At 38.9% G+C, this 26,996-nt stretch overlaps 1 protein-coding gene across 1 annotated transcript; it reads left to right on the top strand.

Moving 5' to 3' along the window:
* Positions 1-1,352: 1,352 nt before the first annotated feature.
* Positions 1,353-18,724, top strand: LOC105499919 (C-type lectin domain family 2 member A). The gene is made up of 4 exons (XM_011772795.2): positions 1,353-1,430; positions 8,931-9,097; positions 15,011-15,114; positions 18,462-18,724. Exons 1-4 carry the CDS (start codon positions 1,424-1,426, stop codon positions 18,574-18,576), a joined length of 393 nt encoding a protein of 130 aa, XP_011771097.2. The 5' UTR covers positions 1,353-1,423; the 3' UTR covers positions 18,577-18,724.
* The last annotated feature ends 8,272 nt before the right edge of the window (positions 18,725-26,996 follow it).

Here is a 26,996-nt window from a genome sequence, read left to right as displayed (position 1 = left end):
GCACATTATCTGTTGTCAGGTGATCATGAAAACTAATAACTTTTAGTTTTCATTCACTAAGGCTGCTTTAAGCTCTGAAGAAAGAGAGAAAGCCTATGACTTCTTTTTAAATTTTTCTTTCTTCGAGTCCTGTTTTCTAATACTTAAACATATGTTTGTATATGTACATGTATATTTACATACATATAAAGCATTTATATGCATATAGGCATGCATACATATATGTATATATAATCTGTGTTTATGCACATATGTACTATATGCACATATAGTCATGCACGGCAGAACAATGTTTTGGTCAGTGACAGATTGCATAATGACAATCGTCCCATGAGATTACAGTGAAGCTGCCCTGTAAAGATGTACACCGTTTTTGATCTTTTATATGGTATTTTCACTGTACCTTTTCTATGTTCAGATGCAAGTATTTAGCATTGTGTTATAATTGTCTGCAGTAATTAGTACAATAACATGCTATCCAGGTTTGTAGTCTAGGAGCAACAGTCTGTCATATATAGCCTAGGTGTTAGTAGGCTGTACCGTCTAAGTTTGTGTAAGCACAGTCTATGATGTTCCCACAATGACACAATCACCTACAGGCACATTTCTCAAAATATCTCTCCATTGTTAAGCTATGCATGACTGTACACACACACACACACACACACACACGCACACACATTCTTCCTAGATTGTTTCTACATCTACTAATGATATATCAGCTACAATTACTTTATCATTAATAGAATTATTATTTGTTCTTAACCTCACAGCATTTCCATGAGTGTCAAATCCTCAGTCCTCTCTAATTTTTTTTGCTTACCACAAATAAATAAATTACTGCTTTTATCTTGAATATTCTCTTGCTGAAACACATTGTTTCTTTCCTCCATGGCTTAAAGAATAAAGAAAAAATGTATCTCTCATTTAAGGTCTTCTGTCATGACCTTATGACTCCTTTCTTTCCTGTCTTCAATTCTACTGCCTTATATATCTGTTATAAACATTTGTTCTAATCATGGACCTTTTGATGATCTTTGTGCTTTTTTGCTTACAATCCCCCATTCAAACTATTTCTACCTTTTGAGTAACCTTTCCTTTCTTTCCTCATTCCCCCAAGACTAAGTGATTTCTCCACTCACCACTCTTTCCAGCTGAACAGCTATAGCAATCATTTTTTGGTACTTACCTTCCTTGTACTTTGTGATGGTTTGCTATCCTTTGTTATTTTGAGATGTATATACTTGATTGAGGGTTTCCTGATTAACAATTATAGGAGAGGAATACACCAGTAATAATATCCAGTGCTTATTCAGAAATTTTATAATATGTGTTGATTTAATTTGCAGTTTGCAACTTTAAACCAAACTGGAAGATTTGCCTTTGTGTGTGCTTCGTGATTATTTTTGCAGCTTGCATTATTATGATAGGTGAGTGGTTTAATTCATACACTTCCTATGGTTCTTCACACCTGATGGGTCTATGTATATCTCACATTTAACTCCAAATCTCCCAGATCTAGAGTGATTAAGGGTTTTGTAGACACTTGTACTCAAGTTTTTACCAGTTCAACATTTTTTACCATAATCCTTGCCTCTCCTCAAAACACTCTCGGTTTTACAGTAGAATTATGTTCTTGACTTTATAGTCCTTGACGCTTAAGAAAAATAATCTTAAATTCTTAGATGACCACCAGATGGCAACAGCAATAGCTATGTTACTGAAATGCCAGGGGTTCAGTCTAGGTCCCATTGCCCACGGCACAGAAAGCCAATCCCGGAGACAATGACTACTGCCAGGGACATAGGATTTTTATTTGGGTGGTGTCAACAGGGAGAATGGGAGATCAGTCTCAAATTCGCCTACCAACTGACTAAAATTAGGGGTTCATATAGCAGGAAAGAAAGGTAACTATTTGTGAGAAAACAAGAATTAGGGAAAGATAACGAGGATGTTAGGCCTGGTCAACAGGAATTAGGGAGGGATAGGGAAGAAGAGTCGGTCAACAGGGAACAGGTGGTCGGTGAGGCAGTCATGATGGTGAGGAGTCCGTGGTCTGGAAGTGGTGATCTGGTGACTTTCAGTTTCCTGTTACTATCTGCGAGGCCTAAAGATCAGATGCCTAAAGAAGGAACTCAAATAAGACAAATTTAAGTTTCAAGTTTTAAAACTAGGAGGATCTATGTCTATATCTATTTAAAAAAAAAAAAACCCACATAATATCAGTTCTATGGGCTTGTTACAGATAATTTTCTTTTTAAGAGTTTGTGAATTAGTGAGCTAATGTTAAATATACTATACTCTGTTTTTTGAATTTAATCTTCATTAGGCTAGGATACAGGTACAAGAAAATCCATTTACAGACAAAAAATATACAGGATACAATAAGTAAGTTGCTTCTCACAAATAATACATTCCAGACCTAGGATCAAAAACCTTGGCTGTATAACTCTAATGCTTGATAAATTTTAAAAATCATGCAGCTCGACCTTCATAACTGTAGCATTCTTTTAATTTCTTTTTAATCAAGAGTAAGTTATGTCACTAATTGTTTGTTCTATAAAACATTTATTTATTTCTATTAGCTGGGAGGCAAAATTTTACCTCTACCTTCTCAGGGTTTTTCTGCTGGGCCTGAGAATGAAATTGGCACAAAACACATCAACTTGAGCAAAGCACATGTGTTTAGTTAATACAAGTTTGACGTGACATGCATGTCTTCCTTATGAAAGCCTAAGATGCAGGTAGAGTTGAGCACTTATATATTGAATTCAACAAATGGTAATAAATTATTAAAATGTGGCAACACAAAGGGGCTTGATCTAGGGTAATTACTTGGGTGGAAAAGTGACCAGAAAGACAAATGTTAAATTAACAAATGTTGTTTGTACATATTGCCTTTGGCCTCAACTACCTATCCTTGATTATAAGAATGTTACTTTCCCTCTGGTATAGAGAGGACATCTTCCACGTAGGTATTTTATCTCCTGCTTATAAGAAAAAGAAGGAAGCTTAGAGTGTTTTGTCTTGCATCTGCTGTTTTAAAAGTGCCTTTAACTCAAAAGAGTCTATATGCCAGACTGACATATTTCGGGGCATCATGTTCTGAACTCCTTCACTATCGTATTAAGTTAAATGAAAAAAAATAAAGAAATAATGGCATATGTGACCTGTTGGCAAGACTGTCTCATTGGAGTTGCAATATTTGTAAAAATGAAGTTAAATTTCCTCGGTTCTATGGGTTTATTTGGTGAAAAAGATCCAAAGGGAGAATTTAATTCCTGAGCCATGGCCAAATAGTCCCCAGCACTTGATTTTTCGTATGCATCGTGTGCTTAATTTAGCACTTAAATTTTGCTAAGTAGCACTGCTGTTTGTTTTGCTTTGTTTGCTTTGTTTTGTTTTCCTTTGGTTTGGTTTGATGTGGATGGGTTTGGCTTTGGTCATTCTCAAAAACGCTGATTGTCTTCTTGTTTATAGTCTCTTCTGTCAGTGTAGTCTTAGAGCTTAATATTATTGCTGTTTAAACATCTGGAAGTTAAGTGTAGACAAAAGTTTCTACAAGGAGTTTTTATATTCATTGATTCATTGATTTAAAAGAGCAGAAAGACAAAAGAAGACATTTATGTGGCCAGTAAAGATATGAACAAAAGCTCATCATCACTGGTCAGTAGAGAAGTGCAAATCAAAACCACATGAGATACCATCTCAGGCCAGTTAGAATGGCGATCATTAAAAAGTCAGGAAACAACAGATGCTGGCAAGGCTGTGTAGAAACAGGAACACGTTTACACTGTTGGTGGGAGTGTAAATTAGTTCAACCATCGTGGAAGACTGTGTGGCAATTCCTCAAGGATCTAGAACCAGAAACACAATTGATCCACCAATCCCATTACTGGGTATATACCCAAAGGTTTATAAATCATTCTACTACAAAGACACATGAACACATATGTCTACTGCAGCACAATTTACAATGGCAAAGACTTGGAACCAAGTCAAATGTGCATCAGTGATAGACTGAATAAAGAAAATGTGGCAAATAAACACCATGGAACACTTTGCAGCCATTAAAAAGAATGAGTTCATGTCCTATGCAGGGACATGGATGAAACCAGAAGCCATCATCTTCATCAAACTAACACAGGAACAGAAAACCAAAAACCGCATGTTCTCACTCATAAGTGGGAGTTGAACAATAAGAATCCATAGACACAGGGATGCGAGCATCACACACTGGGACCTGTCAGAATGAGTAAGTTGTCTCTGACAAATGCTGCATTCCAGACCTAGGATCAAAAAACTTGTCTGTATAACTCTAATGCTTGATAAATTTTAAAAACCGTGCAGCTCGACCTCCATAATTGTAGCATTCCTTTAATTTCTTTTTAATCAAGAGTAAAGTTATGTCACTAATAGTTGTTCTATAACATTTATTTATTTATTAGTATTGGGAGGCAAAATTTTACCTGTACCCTCTCAGGGTTTTCTTTGTTTTTTTTCCTTTTTGTTTTTGCTGGGCCTGAGAATGAAACTGGCACGAGACACATCAACTTGAGCAAAGCATATGCATTTATTTAATATAAGTTTGACGTGACATGTATGTCTTCCTTATGAAAGCCGGAAGATGCAGTAAGAGTTGAACACTTATATACTGATTTAAACAAAGGGTAATGAATTGTGAAAACGTGGCAAGTCAAAGGGGCTAGATCTAGGGTAGTTAATTAGGTGGAAAAGTGACCAGAAGGATAAATGTTAAATTAACAAATGCTGTTTGTACACATTTTCTTTGGCCTCAACTACCAATCCTTCATTATAAGAATGTTCCTTTCCTTCTGGTATAAAGAGGATATTTTCATGTAGGTCGTATTTTATGTCCTGCTTATAAGAAAGAGAAGGAAGTCTAGAGTGTTTTGTCTTGCATCTGCTGTTTTAAAAGTGCCTTTAACTCCAAAAATTCTGTATGCCAGAGTGACATATTTCAGTTCTGAAATCCTTTACTATCATATTGTTTCATGAAAAAAACAACGAAATAATGGCATATGTGACCTGTTGCCAGACTGTCTCATGAAAGTTGCAATATGTGTAAAAATGAAGTTGTTGCATTTCCTCTGGCTACGATGGGTTTATTTGGTGAAAAGCATCCTAAGGTAGAATTTAATTCCTGAGCCATGTCCAAATAGTCCCCAGCACTTGATTTTCCATATGCATGCTATACTTAATTTAGCACTTACATTTGGCTAAGTAGCATTGCTGTTTGTTTTGTTTTCGTTTGGTTTGATTTGGTTTGGTTTGGTTTGATGTGGATGGGTTTGGTTTTGGTCATTCTCAACAATACTGATTGTCTTCTTGTTTATGGTCTCTTCTGTCAGTAGTCTTAGAGCTTAATGTTATTGCTGTCTAAACATCTGGAAGTTTAATACAGACAAGAGTATCTACAAGAAGTTTTTATATTCATTTATTCATTGATTAAAAAGAGCAAACAGACAAAAGAAGGTATTTATGTGCCCAGTAAACATATGAAAAAAGCTCATCATCACTGGTCAGTAGAAAAGAGCAATTCAAAAGCACATAGATACCATCTCAGGCCAGTCAGAATGGTGATTATTTACAAGTCAGGAAACAAGAGATGCTGGCAAGGCAGTGGAGAAACAGGAACACTTTTACACTGCTGGTGGGACTATAAAGTAGTTCAAACATCGTGGAAGACGGTGTGGCGATTCCTAAAGGATTGAGGACCAGAAACACCATTTGACCCAGCAATCCCATTACTAGGTATATACCCAAACGTTTATAAATCATTCTACTATATAGACGCACACACACATATGTTTACTGCAGCAGTATTTACAATAGCAAAGTCTTGGAACCAAGTCAAATGCACATCAATGATAGACTGGACAAAGAAAATGTGGCACATACACAACATGGAACACTATGCAGCCATAAAAGAGAATGAGTTCATGTCCTTTGTAGGGACATAGATGAAGCTGGAAGCCATCATCTTCAGCAAACTAACACAGGAACAGAAAACCAAACACCACATGTTCTCACTCATAAATTGGAATTGAGCAGTGAGAATACGTGGACATAGGGAGGCGAACATCCACACCAGGGCCTTTTGGAGCCTGACAGAATGATTAAGTTGCCTCTCACAAATAATTCATTCCAGACCTGGGATAGAAAAGCTTGTCTGTGTAACTTTAATGCTTGAAAAATGTTAAAAACCATGCAGCTCTACCTCCATAATTGTAGCATTCCTTTAATTTCTTTTTAATCAAGAGTAAGTTATGTCACTTAGAGTTATTCTATAAAACATTTATTTATTTCTATTACTTGGGAGGCAGAATTTTACCTCTACCCTCTGAGGGTTTTTCTACTGGGCCTGAGAATGAAATTGGCACAAGACACATCAACTAGAGCAAAGCACATGTGTTTACTAAATATAAGTTTGATGAGACATATATATCTTCCTTATAAAAGCCTAAAGATGCAGTTAGAGTTGAACACTTATATACTGAATTAAACAAAGGGTAATAAATTATGAAAATGTGGCAAGGTAAAGGGACTTGATCTAGGGTAAATAATTGGGTGGAAAAGTGACCAAAAAGATAAATGCTAAACTAACAAATGTTATCTGTACACATTTCCTTTGACCTCAATTACCTATCCTTGATTATAAGAATGTTACTTTCCCTCTGGTATAGAGAGGACATCTTCCACGTAGGTATTTTATCTCCTGCTTATAAGAAAAAGAAGAAAACTCAGAGTGTTTTGTCTTGCATCTGCTGTTTTAAAAGCGCCTTTAACTCCAAAGAGTTTATATGCCAGACTGACATATTTCAGTTCTGAAATCCTTTACTGTCATATTGTTTCATGAAAAACAATGAAATAATATCATATGTGCCCTGTTGCCAGACTGTCTCATTAAAGTTGCAATATGTGTAAAGATGAAGTTGTTACAATTCCTCTAGCTACTATGGGTTTATTTTGTAAAAAGGATCCAAAGGTAGAATTTAATTCCTGAGCCATGGCCAAATAGTCTCCAGCACTTAATTTTCCATGTGCATGCTATGCTTAATTTAGCACTTAAATTTGGCTAGGTAGCACTGTTTGTTTTGTTTTGGTTTGGTTTGGTGTGGTTGGTTTTGTTTGATGTAGATGGGTCTGGTTTCGATCATTCTCAAGAATACTTATAGTTTTCTTGTTTATAGTCTTTTCTCTCAGTGTATTCTTAAAGGTTAATGTTATTGCTGTCTAAACATGTGGAAGTTAAATATAGACAAGAGTTTCTACAAGAAGTTTTTATATCATTTATTCACTGATTAAAAAGAGCAGAAAGACAAAATAAGACATTTATGTGTCCAGTAAACATATGAAAAAAAGCTCATCATCACTGGTCAGTAGAGAAATGAAATCAAAACCACATGAGATACCATCTCAGACCAGTCAGAATGGTGATTATTAACAAGTCAGGAAACAACAGATGTTGGCAAGACAGTGGAGAAATAAGAACACTTACACTGTTGGGACTGTAAATTAGTTCAACCATCGTGGAAGACAGTGTGGTGATTCCTCAAGGTTATAGAACCAGAAATACCATTTGACCCAGCAATCCCATTACTGGGTATATATCCAAAGGATTATAAATCATTCTGCTACAAAGACACACACACACACATATGTTTACTTCAGCAGTATTTACAATAGCAAAGACATGGAACCAAGTCAAATGTGCATCAATGATAGACTGGATAAAGAAAAGGTGGCACATATACACCATGGAACGCTATGCAGCCATAAAAGAGAATGAGTTCATGTCCTTCGCAGGGACATGGATGAAGCTGGAAGCCATCATCTTCAGCAAACTAACACAGGAACAGAAAACCAAACACCGCATGTTCTCACTCATAAGTGGGAGTTGAACAGTGAGAATTCATGGACACAGGGAGGGGAGCATCACACACCGGGGCCTGTCAGGGGTAGGGGGCAAGGGGAGCTAGATCATTAGGACAAATATCTAATGCATGTGGGGCTTAAAACCTAGATGACGGGTTGATAGGTGCAGCAAACCACCATGGCACATGTATACCTATGTAACAAACCTGCACATTATTCATATTTATCCCAGAACTTAAAGTTTAAATTAAAAAAAAGAGCAGAGAGAGATAGAGTTGAAACACGTTATATTGTATATGCTGTGTAATAGCGTGTATCCACTTCTGAGCACTACAATAAGCAATAATAATAACTCATGATGAAGTAGGGAGTGCAGCCTTTGGAGTCTGCCCTACATTTGAGAAGTTACTTGACTCTTTACTACTCACATGAATTTATTCAAACATGTGGAATGCATGGACTTGTCTTATTCTAAATACTTAGCACCTAAATAAAACCATGAGACAGTAAATCTCCAAACAATGTGCTTTTCATTATTATTCCATATTCTTCAGCACTGGATGTTAATGAAATGAAACAAATGTTTCACTAATTCTTATGTTTCACCTATGTGCTGTCCTTTATGGCAAATTTCACTTTCCTAGCTTGGGTATTTTCATAGGTAAAGGAAAGCCTCCATTTCTTATCCTAACCTTTGAAGCATAAATTACATGCAGATCTCCAATCTACCTTGATTGCATAACTTATAGCTAAATTGTGTGCATTGTTTTTGCCAGGATGTCAGTACAGATTATGAGAAGCTAATGGTTCCATTTCTCAAAATAGAAACCAGGAAAATAGATAAAATATGTATTGCTTGATCACTAAATGATCTTGCTTACAGACAGGGGAAATTAATTCATCCTTAGTCTAGGGGTGAAGCTAACTTACAGGCCCCAAACCACGGGAGCAAAAAGTAAAATTAATACACAGAATGAGTAGAAACAGTTTTTAACTTGTGCTTTATCTGATCATTTCTTTCTTTTTTTCAGTCAAATGGCCAAAATGTGATAAACGTGTGGCATGTTTAGGCGACTGGCTTGCAGTGAGAGAAAAGTGTTTCTATTTTTCTGATGATACCAGAAATTGGACAGCCAGTAAAATATTTTGCAGTTTGCAGAAATCAGAACTTGCTCAGATTGATACACAAAAAGATATGGTAAGAAAAGAGAAAAGTCTTCAGTAATTTCGGAGATTGTTTGTATAAAAACATGATAAAAACAATAATAGCTAATACTATAATACTATTGATCCCTGAACAACATAGGTTTGAACGGTGTGGGCTCACTTATGCATGGATTTTCTTCCCTCTGCCACCCTTGAGAGGACAGCAAGAGCAACCACTCCTCTTCCTCCCCCTCCTCAGCCTACTCAATATGAAAACGAGGATGAAGATGTTTATGATGTCTCACCTTCACTTAATGAATAGTAAATATATTTTCTCTTTCTTACGAATTTCTTTTTTTTTTTTTTTTTTTTTTGAGATGGGGTCTCGCTCTGTCACCCAGACTGGAGTACAGTGGTGCGATCTCGCCTCACTGCAAGCTCCGCCTCCCAGGTTCATGCCATTTTCCTGCCTCCGCCTCCCGAGTAGCTGGGACTACAGGCGTCCGCCACCACGCCCGGCTAATTTTTTGTATTTTTAGTAGAGATGGGGTTTCACCATGTTAGCCAGAATGGTCTCGATCTCCTGACCTTGCGATCTGCCTGCCTCGGCCTCCCAAAATGCTGGGATTACAGGCGTGAGCCACCGTGCCTGGCCCGATTTTCTTAATAACATCTTCTTTTCTCTAGATTCCTTTATGGTAAGAATACAGCATATAATTCAAATAACATAAAAATATGTGTCAATTTACTTTTATGTTATCGGTAAGACTTCCAGTCAACAGTAGGCTACTAGTGGCTAAGTTTTCTGTTTTTGTTTTTTGTTTGTTTGTTTTTAAGACAGGGTTCTCATTCTGTCGTCTAGGCTGTAGTGCAGTGGTGCAATCTCAGCTCACTGCAGTCTTGAACTCCTTGGCTCAAGCAATTCTCCCACCTCAGCCTCCTGAGTAGCTAGGACTACAGGTGTACACCACCTTGCCTGGCTAATTTTGTTTATTTTTTGTAGAGATGAGGTCTCACTATGTTGCCCAGGCTGGTCTCAAACTGGGATCATGCAATCATACTGCCTCAGCTTCCCAAAGTGCTAGAATTAGCATGAGCTACTGTTGCCCAGCATGGTTAACTTTTGAGGAGTCAAGTTATATACAGTCTTTTGATGACACAGGGAGTCAGTGCCCCTAACTGCCACATTGAGTCAACTGTATATGACAATATGTGCTAAACAGTGTTCTAAGCACTGAAACTATAAAAACTCATGTAATCTACCAACACCCATGAAGGAGTTATATAACTCTTCCTGCTTTAAAGATGAGGAAAGTCAGTCACAGAAATGTTATATAACCCAGTCAATGATACAGCCATAAGTTTTTGAACTGGGATTTGAACCCAGGCAAGATGACTAGTAATGCCATGTCCTTTACCACAATGCATACTATTTATGTGTCTAAATGTCTTCATTAAATGTTCTTAGATTATTAAGTCGATTATTTTTTAACCCTTTCCAATTTGCATTCTACCAAGCATAGACAGAAAAAATTAAAATAAAAAAATACAGCTCTTGGAATTTAGGGACAAAGATATGAAGGAAATATGTGCCCTTTGAAGAAGCAAGTGAATTAATGGAAGTAAAGAGGGCAAAGAATGAGACATGTGGACTCTTGGGACACAAAGTAGGAAAACAGATTAGTTTTTAAAGAATAGCTGGGGATTGGGGAGTGGCCAAGATGACCAACTAGAAGTAGCTGGTGTGCAAGGCTCTCACAGAGAGGAACTGAAGATGTGAGAAAATACAGCACTTTGAACTGAAACATCCAGGGTACACGCAATGGAACTAATCAAGGAAACAACTCAATCCATGGACAATGGAGAAAAGCAAAGCAGGTGAATGGCCAACCTGGGAGTGACATGGAGCCAGGGGAACCTCCCCTTGCCCAGGGAAGTGGTGAGTGAATGTGCAACCCCTGGAACCCATGCTGCTCCCATGGATCTTTGCAACCCTCAGGTCGGGAGATCCCCTTGTGAACCAGCTCCACCAGGGCCTTCAGTCTGACACACAGAGCTAAGCGGAGCCTCAGGAGAGCAGCTGCTCAGGCACATGCAGAGACCCGGGAGCCTTAGATAGCCAGGCTTTCCAGGCTTCCCAGCAAAAGTAGTTGCAACTCCAGCCAAGAGGGAGGTCAGACCCCCTGACACATCCCTAGTAAAGGAGCTGAATCCAGGGGGCTCAGCAGTGACATTCTGTAGGACCCTCTTCCATGGCAACTCACAGGATAGGACCCGCTAGCTTGGAGTTCTAGCCAGCCATCAATAACAGCATTGCACCTCCCTGAAACAGCTCCTAGAGGGAGATGGAGGCCACTATCTTTGCTGTTTAGGTGACTTAGCCATCCAGCCTTCAGGGTTTGGAGAATCCACGTTGACCAGGGGCGGAAGTGGCACCCCAATACAGCACAGCTGCTCTACAAAAAAGTGGCCAGATTGCTCTTGTAAGTGGGTAACAAATCCCATTCCTCCTTGCTTTACAGGATCTCCAACCAGGGTCTTTAGCCGCCTCCTACAAGTGTGTTTGGGCCAGTAATAGGTGTGTGCCTCCCTGACACAGAGCTCACAGAGGGAGGGGCAGGCCACCTTCTTTGCTGTTTTGCAGGCTTCACTGTTGGTATCTACAGGGATCAGAAAATCTGAGGTGAATAGGGACTGCAGATGGCCACCAGCATACCACAGCAGGCCTGTGATAAAGTGGCCAGACCGTTACATGGGTGCCCATCTCCTTGTCTCCTCACCAGGAGGGTCCTCCAGGCCTGGGCCTCCAGCCCCCCCTTGCAAGAGCTATTGAGTCAGTAGCAGCTCTGGAATGTCCTAGACAGAGCCTCCAGAGGCAACTGAATACCTCTCTGCCACTGCCTCTGCACTGGAACTGCCCTTGCTGCCCTCAGACTAATGAAGGAGCCAAGACTCTAAGTCTCTCATCCACATCTCCAACAAGTTGCAGGAGAAGAGGCCAGTCCATCTCCACAGGCTCTGCCCGCCCACCTTGTTCATCACCAGACATGGAACCCCCAGCATGGGCCCACAGCACAGACCCTCCATCCTGGGCTGATTGCACTGAATGATTGCTTAGTTGCATCTCTCTGGAGTGAAGCTCCCAGGAGAAAAGCCAAAGACCATTGGCCTTAACCACTACTAAGGTCTCTTCCATTGCTGCCTCCAAGTTGGGGAAGAAACAAACACTTTGATAACCCAATAGCTGCAGTGGGCAGCCTAAGAGTGCCAAGCTGCAATCTACAGCCAGCACCCAAGAGGGAGAGAAACCCACATTTTCAGGACATTGAGAGAGAACAGAGCTGCAACTGTGAGGAAACATAAGGGAGCCACACAATCCAAGAGTCTCCCAACTGACAAATATGTCCAAGCGCCACCTCCTGGATCACACCTCAAAGCTTCAACACCAAAAATGTCTGACTAATACAATCCCTCTAAAACCAAAGACAAGTCACCTTTAAATAAAGACCCTGCCCAAAGTTTCAGCCCTGTGAAAACATACAGAAAAGAGGTCTATTGACTGTACTAAATATACACTGCAGGTAAAGTAACACCCACATGCAGTGATGAGAGAGAATTAATAGTAACTGAAATAGCCAGAGTGTCATATGTTCTCCAAACAACTGTACCAGTTCTCCAACAAGAGTTCTTAACCAGGCTGAACTGGCTGGAATGACAGAAATCCAATGCTATTCCTATCAAACTACCAATGACATTCTTCACATAACTAGAAAGAAAAAATTATTTTAAAATTCATATGGAATCATTAAAGAGCCCAAATAGCCAAGGCTAAGCAAAAAGAATAAAGCTAGAAGCATCACATTACCTGATTGCAAACTACACTGCAGGGCTACAGTAACGAAAACAGCATGGTACAGGTACAAAAACAGGCACATAGACCAATGGAACAGAATAGAGCGCCCAGAAATAAGGCCACACAGCTATGACCATCTGATCTTTGACAAAGCTGACAAAAAGAAGCAATAGAAAAAGAACTCCGTATTTAATCAATTGTGCTGGAATAACTGGCTAGCTATATGTGAAAGATTGAAGTAAGACTCCTTCCTTATACCATACACAAAAATCAACTCAGGATGGATAAAAGACCTAAATGCAAAACCCCAAACTATAAAAAGTTTAGAAGAAAACCTAGGCCATACCATCCTGGACATTGAAACAGGCAAATTTCATGATAAAGACAACAAAAGCAATGATTAAAAAACAATGCAAAAATTGACAAATGGTATCTAATTAAACTTAAGAGTTTCTGCACAGCAAAAGAAACTATTAGCACAGTAAATAGCCAAACTACAGAATGGGAGAAAACTTTTGCAAGCTCGGCATCTGCTGAAAGTCTAATATCAACATCTATAAGGAACTTAAATTTACAAGAGGAAAACAACCCTATTAAAAGTGGTCAAAGGACATAAACAGACACTTTTTAAAAGAAGACATACATGCCACTAACAAACATGAAAAAAAGCTCAACATCACTGATGGTTAGAGAAATGCAAATCAAAACCACAACGAGATATCATCTCACACCAGTCAGAATGGATATTATTAAACAGTCCCAAACTATAGATGCTGGCGAGGTTACAGAAAAAGAACACTTATACACTCTTGATGTGAGTGAAAATAAGTTCTGCCATTGTGGAAAGCAGTGTGGCAATTCCTCGAAGAGCTAAAAGCAGAACTACAGTGGTTGCAGTGGTGTTTACATGATTGATTTATGATTCTTTTGTTATGGATGAGTTAATTTTTAAATATCTTTTCTAAACTAATCAGTCTGTCTACTTTTATTTTTGATCTAAAGTTAGTACTGACAGTTTCTATTTGGATTGGGTAAGACTTGCTTGTAATTAGTTAATTGTTCGTTTAAGACAGAAGTTTGTTCAGTGCCTATGTAAATGATGTACATAAAAAACTTTCCAGTTCTCTCCTATTGATCTCAATTAGCACACTGCTATAAATAACCCAGAACTATGTGATGGCAGATATGACAGATATAACTATTGGTTAATGGGCTTAATACTTGAGTGATGAAATAATCTGTAAAACAAACCTTTATGACACAAGTCTACCTATGTAACAAACCTTCACATATACCCCAGAACCTAAAATAAAAGTTAAAAGAACAAAAAGCTAATGAAAAGGTTTGTCACTTAACAGCAAAAATCCAACAGAGGAGTGACTAAACCCATCACTTAATAGATTTCATTGCAGTAAATTATATTCATATAGAAGTTAGTTTTATCTCTTATTATATTTAAAAAATACAATATCAGTGGCATTCATACTGTAGTATCTAATCAAAGTATTTTATCACTGGATTTCCCTATTCTCATAGTATTTATACTTTCCATTAAACTACTCCCCCTGCATCCCTTTTTTATGATTTTAGGAAAAGTGCCTGTGCATTATACATAAGCATTAGTTCTCTATCATCCTTGAAGATGATGCTGTATGAGATCTCATAGAACCTGCTTAGGTCCTATATGGTCATCTAGGCAAATTTAACATCAAATTAATTTATAGCCTATGTCATTCACTCTGTGACTAGAACATATGAATGGTTTAGGAATTTGAACTTGAAGGAAATAAAGTTAAATATGGTTTTTCCTTAATTTCTCACTTGAGACATGGGGGTTACCTTTAAAGATAATCAGAGTGTAGCTCGGAGTGTCAATGACTTGATTGTAGCCCAACTATTTGGAGATACTTAAGATGCAAAAAAGCAAAATGAAAATCATTCTGATAAAACTAACCCAAATATCAACATCTGTGCCGTTTGTTGTTACAGAAGCATCAGGGAAGACAAATTAGAATGTGAATCCTAAAAGATAGAATAATTGGGGTGGGAAGCATGTTCAGCAATGTGCTGTAACATATTAAGTCATCGCTGATTCCCTTTGCTTTGTGAAAGGAATTTTTGAAGAGGTGTGCAGGAACTGACATGCACTGGATTGGACTAAGCAGGAAACAAGGAGATTCTTGGAAATGGACAAATGGCACCACATTCAATGATTGGTGAGTTTCCAATGTATTAGGAATGTTCTAATTCTGGTGTGTCTTATGAAAAAATTTAAAGCATTTTGAGTTGTATTATTATAAACAAATCTATTTTCTATGTGTAATTAACTTTTCAGTCTCCAATCTATGACATAGGCCCGTTCACATTGAAGCACACCCTAGAGCAACCCATTTTCTTCTCACCTTGTTAAATAACACACAGTGAAATTTTCCATTTTTATTTTTATTTGTTATTTTATCTTTATTGTCAAGCTCTTGCTTGACAATTAGTGCTCTTTTGCTAATTCAAATTTAATCATTCTGCAAATTTTAAGTCAAAACTCATGTATTACTTGTACTTCTTTCCAACTAAAGTTTCTATAAGATTTCTTTGTCTTTAAAGGGTTAAAGACTTTATAGTTGTCTTTAACAGTTCAAATGCCCACCACAATGAATACTATTTATTTTTATTTATTTGTTGCTTATTTTATTTATTTTTATTTCTGTTAGCATTTCCTGGGTAGGTTAAAATTGTTTTTTTTGTTTTGTTTTGTTTTGTTTTTTGAGACAGAGTTTCGCTCTTTGTTTTGTTTTTTGAGACAGAGTTTCGCTCTTTTTGCCCAGGCTGAAGTGCAATGGCGCGATCTCGGCTCACCGCAACCTCTGCCTCCCGGGTTCAAGCGATTCTCCTGCCTCAGCCTCCCGAGTAGCTGGGATTACAGGCATGTGCCACCACCCCGGCTAATTTTGTATTTTTAGTAGAGACGGGGTTTCTCCATGTTGGTCAGGCTGGTCTTGAACTCCCGACCTCAGGTGATCCACCTGCCTCGGCCTCCCAAAGTGCTGGGATTACAAGCGTGAGCCACCGCGCCCGGCAAAATTGTTGAAAGTATTTCTTGGATTAAAATGGTTGAGGATTGTGTAGTTGTCTTTAGCTTTCCAAATGTTCATCATAAGCAATATTATATTTATTTTTTAAATTTTTGTTTATTTTTTATTTAGTTAAAATTTTTATTTATGTAACTGTTTCTTGGATACATATATATCTCTGCCTTATTATTTTAGTAAAGTGCTAAATTTAAAAAAAGCAACCAATAAAACAAATATTGAAATATGCAAGACAGGACAAATTATACTTATAAATAAGAAAAGATTTGGTTATCAACAAAGAAAATTAATAAAAAAATGTATATTTTTTATTTTACTGTAAGTTCTGGAATACAAGTGCAGAATGTGTAGGTTTGTTACATAGGTACGTGTGTGCCATGGTGGATTGTTGCACCTATCAATCCATCACCTAGGTTTGAAGCCCCACATGCATTAGCTACTTGTCCTAATGCTCTTCCTCCCCTTTCCCCCACCCCCTTCTGCCCCCAGTGTGTGTTGTTCCCCTTTCTGTGTCCATGTGTTCTCGCTGTTCAACTCCCATTTATGAGTGAAAATATTCAGTGTTTGGTTTCCTGTTCCTGTGTTAGTTTGCTGAGGATGATGGTTTCCAGATTCATCCATGTCCCTGCAAAGGACATGAACTCATTCTTTTTTTATGGCTGAATAGTATTCCATGGTGTATATGTACCACATTTTTTTTAACCAGTCTATCTTTGATTTCCATTTGGGTTGATTCCATGTTTTTGCTATTGTAAATAGTGCTGCAATCAACATATGTGTGCATATGTCTTTATAATAGAATGATTTATATTCCTTTGAGTATATATCCAGTAATGGGATTGCTGGGTTAAATGGTATTTCTGGTTCTAGATCCTTGAGGAATCACCACACTGTCTTCTACAATGGTTGAACTAATTTACATTCCCACCAGCAGTGTGTAAGCATTCCTATCTCTCCACAGCCTCACCAGCATCTATAGTTTTTTGAGTGTGTAATAATTGCCATTCTGACTGGCATGAGATGGTATCTCATTGTGGTTTTGATTTACATTTCTCTAATGGTCAGTGATGTTGAGCTTTTTATTTCATGTTTGTTGGCTGCATAAATGTCTTATTTTGGGAACGGTCTGTTCATATCCTTTGCCTACTTTTTGATGTTTATTTTTTCTTATAAATTTATTTAAGTTCCGTGTAGATTCTGGATATTAGACTTTTGTCAGATGGGTAGATTGCAAAAATTTTATCTCATTCTGTTAGTTGCCTGCTTACTCTGATGATAGTTTCTTTTGCTGTGCAGAAGCTCTTTAGTTTAATTAGGTCCCATTTGTCAATTTTGGCTTTTGTTGCTTTTGACATTTTCATCATGAAGTCTTTGCCCATGCATATGTCCTGAATGATGTTGCCTAGGTTTTTTCCTAGGGGTTTTATGGTTTTGGGTTTTACATTTAAGTCTTTAATCCATCTTGAGTTAATTTTTGTATAAGGTGTAAGGAAGGGGTCCAGTTTTAGTTTTCTGTGTATGGATAGCCAGTTTTCCCAGCACCCTTTATTAAATAGGGAATCCTTTCCCCATTGCTTGTTTTTGTCAGGTTTGTCAAATTACAGATGGCTGTAGATGTGTGGCATTATTTCTGAGGTCTCTGTTCTGTTCCATTGGTCTATATGTCTGTTTTGGCACCAGTACCATGTTGTTTTGGTTACTGTAGCCTTGTAGCATGGTTTGAAGTCAGGTAGCATGATGCCTCCAGCTTTGTTCTTTTTGTTGAGGATTGTCTTGGCTATACAGGCTCTTTTTTGGTTTCGTATGAAAGTTAAAGTAGTTTTTTTCTAATTCTGTGGAGAATGTCAAAGGTAGTTTGATGGGAATTGCATTGAATCTATAAATTACTTTGGGCAATATGTCCATTTTCACAATATTGATTCTTTCTATCCATGAGGATGAAATGTAAAAAACAATATTGTCAGCAGTCTCTTAGGTTTCTATTGCAGTATGTTTCAAAAGTACCAAGCAAATATAAATCTTATTTTTACTCTTTGAAAAAGTACATTTACTAAAATTATGCCAGAAAACTGATATCTTAAATTTCAGGAATCTTTGAATTTGGCAACTCTCTCTTTCTTTGCATATAGATAGAAAGAAGAAAGGAAGAAAGGAAGGAAGAACAGAAGCAAGCAAGGAAGGAAGAATAGAAGGAAAGAAGGGTCTTACCCCTGTCTTTGTGTATCTATATGTGTCTATCTACCTATCTACACGTTGTTCTAAGTAGGGTTACAGATTTTAACTCCAACAAACACTTATGTCCAGTCTTATTTCCCTTAATATGCCAGATATTTTAATGTAGCATATGGTGATGGGTGGGTATATTTTCTGGGAGCTCAGTATTTGGTATAATATATTTAAAATCACTTTATTCTTAATTGTATTTTTGATTACAACTGTAAGTGGTTCCCAGACTGATTTAGAGTGTTCTTTTTCAGGTTTGAAATTATAGGGAACGGATCCTTTGCTTTCTTGAGTGCTGATGGAGTCCATAGTTCCAGAGGATTTATTGATATCAAGTGGATTTGCAGCAAACCTCAATATTCTTCATAGAGCAGAAAAAACTTGAAAATGACTATCACACTTCAAGATTGAAAGAAGAGCTAACTATGCAAAAGTGGTTTTCTCACTCACTCTATTATAGAATACAGAACCTTGTGAGTAATAAACAAAAGAACCAAACGTGACTGAATACATGAAGGATTATAGACAGAACTTTATAAATTCAAGATACATATCTGCTCCAATATGTGCAAAAATCAGAAAAATCCTGATTCTACTAAGAATTCAGAGCAAATAAAATAACTATAAACAATTAGGTGACCTGTGGCTACAATGATGGTTTTAATAAGTCAAATTAAAGGGATCTATATTGATAGGCCAGCCAAGAAGTACAGCTTAGGAACACTTTTACACTGTTGGTGGGACTGTAAACCAGTTCAACCATTGTGGAAAACAGTGTGGCGATTCCTCAAGGATCTAGAACTAGAAATACCATTTGACCCAGCCATTCCATTACTGGGGATATACCCAAAGGATTATAAATCATGCTGCTATAAAGACACATGCACATGTATGTTTATTGCGGCACTATTCACAACAGCAAAGACTTGGAATCAACCCAAATGTCCATCAGTGACAGACTGGATTAAGAAAATGTGGCACATATACACCATGGAATACTATGCAGCCATAAAAAAGGATGAGTTCATGTCCTTTGTAGGGAATGGATGCAGCTAGAAACCATCATTCTCAGCAAACTATCGCAAGAACAGAAAACCAAATACCGCATGTTCTCACTCATAGGCGGGAATTGAACAATGAGATCACTTGGACACAGGAAGGAGAGCATCACACACCGGGTCCTATTGTGGGGAGGGGGTAGTAGGGAGGGATAGCATTAGGAGATATACCTAATGTAAATGATGAGTTAATGGGTGCAGCACACCAACATGGCACATGTATATATATATGTAGCAAACCTGCACGTTGTGCACATGTACCCTAGAACTTAAAGTATAATAAAAAAAAAAGAAGTTAAAAGAAGTATGTGTTCTATACATGTAAATATTAAAAAATACTAACTACCGTGACTTTGACGTAAAGAAATGTTGCAAGAGAATCGCATACAAATGAACATTTACTTCAACAGTGTCTTTAGGACAAGGAAATACCCGCCTCAAAAAGAACACTGATTTTATTGTCCTAGACCGTTTAGCCTGCTATAACAAAATGCCTTAGACTGGGTGACTTATAAACAAGAGAAATTTATTTCTTACAGTGTTACCGAAATGACAGAGGTCTGTTCTAGGTCCCAGAGCTTGCTACACAGAAAGCCAATCACTTTGGCTTCTGTGAGACAAGTATTGGCAGGGAAGAAAGCTTAATTAGGGTTCTCCAGCTGAGGAGAACAGATCAGTCTCAAATCTGGATTCCCAGATGACTAAAATTGGGGATTTATATACTGGGGAAAGAATAACTACATGCAGGAAAACAGGAATTAGGGAGGAGTAAAGAAGAGGAATTGGCCATAGGAAGTAAGAGGTTGCTTAGGAAAACAGGAATTAAGAAGAGGTAAGGAAGAGAAGTTTCAATTCCTTGATACTATATGGTAAGCCTGAGGGTCAATTTCCTGAGGAAGGAACTCAACCTTTAAGATAAGATAAATATAGTTTCAACCTTTAAGACTGGGAGGGGTAATTTCTATATTTATCAAAAACATCTTACATGGGGCAATTAAGCCAGTTTCAACAGTTCTGGAGGCTGGAAGTTCAGGCATCAATGGATTTAGTGTCTGGTGAGGGCCCATTTTCCAGTTTATAGATGGAAGCTTCTTGCTGTGCGCTCCCATGGTTGAAGAGACGAGGCAGTTCTCTGGAGCCTTTTATAAGGGCACAATCCCATACACTATGGCTCCATCCTCATGAACTAATCACCTCCTGATGAATGGCTCCATCCCGTAATACCTTCACATTGGTGATTAGCTTTCAACTTATGAGTTTTAGGAGGACCCAAATACTCAGAACATAGCATCTACAAACAATAAACACTGATAAATTATAAGAGTTATACATAAAAATTATAACATACTATATAGACTAGGGTAATAAATATCAAAGTGAACAAATAATAGATTAGTGAAAAAAATGCAATCTCTCAAGTAAGAAAAAGGAAAGAAAATGAATTTGGAGCACATCGTTGGATGCTTCATAAAATTGAAATTCTGTAGGGCATTCAAAAGGTTGTATCAAAGCTGCCTTGTTGCATTAGTGCAGATTTAATTACCTGCCTGGGTAACTGTGATCTTTCAGAACAAGTACAAATGTGAGTATAGATGAATAGATAGTAAGAAAAGCTAGACAAAAAAAAAAAAAAAGTATCTTGATTACAGTGTGAAAATGAGACAGGCAGGTGGGAAGTAGTTCCCTGGAGAAACTCCCACCAGTCTGCCCACTGAGGTGGAGCCTTGGGAAGTTCACAACTTTTGCATCAAAGAGGAGCCTGGACCTTCCTCTTCCTGTGTGGAACCTGAGATTTGAATGGTCGACAGGAAGTGCTCTAGCAGAGGACTCTGACTTTGTGGAGGATCTTGTTTTCCCCTTTTTTTTTTTTTTTTTTTTTTTTTGCTTTTCACCCAATAAAACCCTGATTTCACCCAATAAAACTCATCCTCTAAACCATCTGTGAGCCTAAATTTTTATGGACATGGGTGGGATAAGAACACGGTCTTTAGCTGAACTAACGAAGAGTCCTGCAACAATTTTGGCACACAATGTGGGGGCTCAAGAAGAGGTGAATAAAATGGGGACTCAAAACCTCTCATGGTTGCTCCTAAGGATTTTCATCCTCCAACTTCTAAGGGTGGGGAAAACATGCCTCCAAACCCTGTCACTCTAAGGGTCAGGGGAAAGGGCCTTTTCTTTCTATTTTAAGAGGGACAGGCAAGTGGGGTCTCCTCACTCTGCCTCCCCTCCATGCAGGGGTGGGACTCACGGCCTAAGGGTCCCGCACAGCCAGCTGGCTGGCTCCTAGCCACAAGCCACCGTGGCCTTCCCCTTTCCCACGCAAGGGCTTCAGCTTTATTGGATGAAAATTAAGCTTTTCACCTAGTGAAACATCCACTTTCATAAGAATAAGAGGTTTTTCCCCAGGCATTTTAAACCGATTTTGTTTTATCCCCTTCTCTACCCCATCAGCAGTTAACCTTTAAATTTTTTTTTTTTTCCTTTTAGAGGACACTTTTACAAGGTCAGGCCCCCCAACTATAACTGTACTCTCTAAAGTTTCTGTTGTGAAAAAGGAGTTGTGGGGCTAGTCGTGGACTATAGCCAATCTGGTGTGCTTTGCATGTCTGTATGGTTTGTGCTGCAGGCCTCCTTCTTGCTTTACATACTGGGGGCATGGCCAGCCTTGCATGACAAGGCTGTTAGGCAGGAATCTAGACCCAACACGGCGGTATCGCCGGGCATGGCAGGCCCTTTGTTAGGATTTCCCACCCTTCACTTCCTGCTAAGACTCTCAGCGCATGAAAAAAACCCATGCCCCCCAAACACCCCCCGCTCTGCGCAAACTCCTGGACACGTCATTCCTCAGAAATCCAAACCTAACCCAGGAAAACGGAAACCTACAAACCCCGCCTACCTCGCCCTATAAAAGGCCCCCATACCCGCCCCCAGCATAACTTCCCCGGCCCTCCTCCTAGGGGACCGGTGAACCTCTCCCGTGAGCTCAATAAAGGCTACCTCTGTTCTCATCTGCCTCCTGTCTTCTTGCTGGGCTCCCCATTGCATTACAAAGGCTTTATTTAGAAGCCCTGCCTTAGGTGATGAGCCCTATCAGGTTAGATATCTACATGCTCTCCTAGCCCTGTCTCTTAAAAGAACTCACCCAGGGACTGGGTTTCCTTCTGCCTATCTGTGTGTATACTGTGTGTGATGTCTGTAAAAAGAGCTTTAATTAATTTGTCCTAAAGATAAGTGCTTGGATCAAGTAATTTTTAAAGGGGAAGATAAAAGCTGTGGTACTTTCAGTGCACATGACTTTAAACTTTGTGAAATAAAAACAGCCTTAAAAATTACCAGTAAAATGCAGGTGTCACTAAGAAGTAAATAGGTGAGCTAAATTATGCAGGTTGGAGTTAAGATTTGCTAAAAGTTTTAAGGTTATAAACTACTTTTGGGGTTTTGAGAATTCTTGGACTTGCTGGCTTCACAATTGGTAAGGTCTGGCAATATATGGAACTAACTACACCATTAATTAATGCCAGAGATTATAAATTCCTCTTCAAAAGGTTTAATTGTGTAATGCCCTTGTTCTTTGTTCAGAGGCCCAACCTTCTTGTACTTCCTTGTTTCTAGCCTGCAAACAGTCCTCCTGCTATTGCTGTGCCCTGACATGCCTAGACATGTCTCAGCCTCATTCTACATTCCTTTCCTTATTCAGAAAAAGGTTAGCTTTCTCCCATCCACAAGCAGCCCTCTTCCCTTCCCTCCTTCTCCCCATCACACATCTGCCTGACATAGAAGGTTTAAGTGTTTAGCCAATCGGGACTAGTTTGGGTTGTGTGGTCTGACTCCAGCCAATAGGGAATGACACAGAAGCAGGGACTGTGTTAGGAATAAAAACCTTTACTCTCCTTTGTTCAGTACAGACCCACATGTACTGGGTCTAAAATTACAACTATCTTTTTTTTTTTTTGAGACGGAGTCTGGCTCTGTCGCCCGGGCTGGAGTGCAGTGGCCGGATCTCAGCTCACTGCAAGCTCCGCCCCCCGGGTTTATGCCATTCTCCTGCCTCAGCCTCCGGAGTAGCTGGGACTACAGGCGCCCGCCGCCTCGCCCGGCTAGTTTTTTGTATTTTTTAGTAGAGACGGGGTTTCACCGTGTTCGCCAGGATGGTCTCGATCTCCTGACCTCGTGATCCGCCCGTCTCGGCCTCCCAAAGTGCTGGGATTACAGGCTTGAGCCACCGCGCCCGGCCTAAAATTACAACTATCTAAATTACAACTATGTACTGGGTCTAAAATTACAACTGGGTCAAGTTACAACTATCTTAAACCAAAAGGCAGGGAGGTAGCTCACTGACTCAAGCATCTTAAAATACGAAGCTATTCTATTAGAAAGAAATGATTTAACACTAACCACTGATAACTCACTCAACCCAGCAGGTTTCTTAACAGGGTATCCAAACCTAAAAAGAGATCACATATATTTAGATTTAATTAACTACCACACAAAAGTCAGACCAGATTTAGGAAACACCCCTTTCAAAACGGGGTGGCATTTATTTATAGATGGCTCCTCCCAGGTAATTGAGGGGAAAAGACATAATGGATATTCAATAATAGATTGAGAAGCTTTAGTAGAAATAGGGTCAGGAAGACTGGCTAATAATTGGTCTGCCCAAACTTGTGAACTGTTTGCATTAAGCCAGGCTTTAAAATGCTTGCAAAACCAGGAAGGGACAATTTATACCGATTCTAAGTATGCCTTTGAGGTAGCTTATACCTTCGGGAAGATTTGGACTGAACAAGGTCTTATTAACAGCAAAGGCCAAGATCTCATCCGCAAAGAGTTAATCACCGAAGTGTTAAATACTCTCCAGTTACCCAAAGAGATAGCGATTTTCCATGTTCCAGGACACCAAAAAGGCTTTTCCTTTGAAAGTCAGAAAAATAACCTTGCAGATCAGGTAGCCAAACAGGCTGTATTTCCTCTGAAGTGCTTGTTTTTCATTTAACTCCTTGTCTTCCTTCCCTGTGGCTTCTGTGTTCCTGGGTAAGTACCCCTAAAGCCACCCCATTATTAACGTTAACAAAAAGGTGGAATGGTTTTTCTAGGGATGGTAAGGCTAGAACAGGGGCAGTTATAAGCATATGTTTTAATACTTCAATTTGATGAATTTCTTCAGGAGTCCACAGAATATGATCAGGTTTCCACTGGGTAAATTTTCTGTATAAAAGTTTAGTTTTTAGAGCATATGAGTGAATCCATAAGCGGCAATATCCAACTAATCTTAAAAATTTTCTGCTTCTGCTTAGTTTGAGGCAAAGGTAAGGATCTGATTCCTTCTACTTGGTCGGGTCCCATCCTTCATTTGCCTTTACTTATTAAGTGTCCTTACTATGTAACTTCAAGCTCTACAAACTTGAGTTTTCCTTTTGAAACTCATAATCCTTCCCCTTGTAAATGGTTAAGAAGGTGTGTAGAGAAGGCAGCTACTTTCTCTGCATTTTCACCAGATATGAGAAGATCGTGTACATATTGAAGCAGACATATTTGTTTTGGGGTATGAATTTATTCTGAAACTTGTTCTAAAATTTGGTCAAAAAGGTTAGGAGAATCTGTGAACCCTTGGGGCAAAACTGTCCATCACTACTGTTGTTTCTATCCAGAATAAGGATCTTCCCATTCGAAAGCAAATATATGCCAACTGTCCTCAGCCAAGGGACAGGCCCAAAAGGCAGCTTTTAAGTCTGTGACTGTAAACCATTGATGGTCACAGGGGATTTTGCTGAGGATGGTGTAAGGGTTAGGGACAACAGGATAAGTAGTTTGGACTAACTGGTTGATAGCTACGAGGTCTTGTGCTAGTTGGTATGACCTGTCTAATTTCTTTACAGGCAGTATTTGGGTGTTAAAAGGGGACATGCAGGGTTCAAGAAGCCCATCTGGAATGACATTTTAAATTATGGGCTTCAAGCCTATTCTGCCTTCTAGGGGAATGGGATATTGTTTTCTTCTTACTGCTTCCCCAGCCGTTTTTAGCTTTTTGTGTTTTGGAAGGACTTGAGGTCTTCCTTGATTTTCTTCTCTTGACCAGACATCAGGATGGATGTATCTTTCATCCACAGTGGTAAATAGGTTTAGTGAGGTGAGGAATCCCTCCGGGCCAACATGTAAGCTGGTGGCCTACATGTTGGCCCAGAGTTCTAGAACATGATGCCTAGTTCTAGCATTAAGTCCCTTCCTAATAGGTTAATTTCTGCTTCAGGTATTAAAAGAAGCTTTATGTGAGTTGATCAGTTTTTATACTGACTTCTGTTTCTTCTAAGATTTTTACTTTAAATCCTTCTCCCTTTACCCTGAGACAGAAAGTTCTGAGGAGCAAGTGATATCAGATGGAGGGAAACACACAGAGGAACTGGGTGCTCCTGAATCTACTAAAAAGGTTGTGAGTTCATATTTGGGTCCCACCTCTAAGTTTATCAAAGGTTTTTGGTGGGACTTGAGATAAAAGAGACAGAGCCTTCTATTGATGGTCATAGGGAATTTTGCTGAGGATGGTGTAAATTTGTAAAGGGTTATAAAAGGTTTTTGCTTCTTTAAAATTTCTGAGTCATCATTTTTGCAAAATAAATAGTGGACGTAGCTGTTGCATTTATTATGAAATCTTTTAAATAAGTTCTTACCAACATGCCAGGGGTTTGGTCTAGGTGCTGCTGCTCACCACACAGAAAGCCAATCACTGACATGAGTTTTGCCAGGAAAGAAGGCAATTGGGTGCTGTAGTCAAGGAGAATGGGAGGTAAAGTTTCAAACCTGTCTCCTTAACAAACTAAAATTGGGGTTTACATACCAGGGAAGGCAGGAAAAAATAGTAGGAAGAAGTAAGAAACCAATGGATGAGGGGTCTGGCATATGATTGGATGTGGTGATCTGATGATTTTCTGTTCCTCACTTGAGGGTCAGTTTCCCGAGGAAGGATCTCAGGTAAGACAAGTGTGAGTTTCACTTTTGAGGACCAGGAAGGTCAATTTCTGTTTATTCCAAAAAGTCATCAATATCAATTCTTTTTTTTTTTTTTTTTTTTTTTTTTGAGACGGAGTCTCACGCTGTTGCCCAGGCTGGAGTGCAGTGGCGCGATCTCGGCTCACTGCAAGCTCCGCCTCCCGGGTTCCCGCCATTCTCCTGCCTCAGCCTCCTGAATAGCTGGGACTACAGGCGCCCGCCACCGCGCCCGGCTAATTTTTTTGTATTTTTAGTAGAGACGGGGTTTCACTGTGGTCTCGATCTCCTGACCTTGTGATCCGCCCGCCTCGGCCTCCCAAAGTGCTGGGATTACAGGCTTGAGCCACCGCGCCCGGCCATCAATATCAATTCTATGAGGAAATTGAGCGGGTTTCAAAATGAGGGGAAAAGTAAACTTTATATAGAATTTCATTTAGAAAACTAAAGTAGTTAGATTAAATATGTTTGATAAAAGGGGAATAAACTATGGCATCACACTAAAAACAAGCCACATGGCATATTCCTTCAAATAGTCGTTTTATGCTTACAGCATTTTAGTACTTTATTGCCAGCTGTAAGTTTGATTCCTTTTTAATGAAAATTGAGAACACTTAACTTGGAGGAAATGCCAGTGAAAGAAATGGCATAACTATAGTCATGTGCCTGATCTATTTTCCCCCAAATGCTTAGAAGGAGTTAAAATCCAAGGAATAGAAAACACATATGATAGATGCAGTAGGCAGA

This window comes from Macaca nemestrina, chromosome 10, assembly GCF_043159975.1.
Source record: "Macaca nemestrina isolate mMacNem1 chromosome 10, mMacNem.hap1, whole genome shotgun sequence".
NCBI classification, from domain to species: domain Eukaryota; kingdom Metazoa; phylum Chordata; class Mammalia; order Primates; family Cercopithecidae; genus Macaca; species Macaca nemestrina.
The sequence above is the reverse complement of the archived record's forward strand: the minus strand, read 5'-3'. Positions and strand labels throughout refer to the sequence as shown.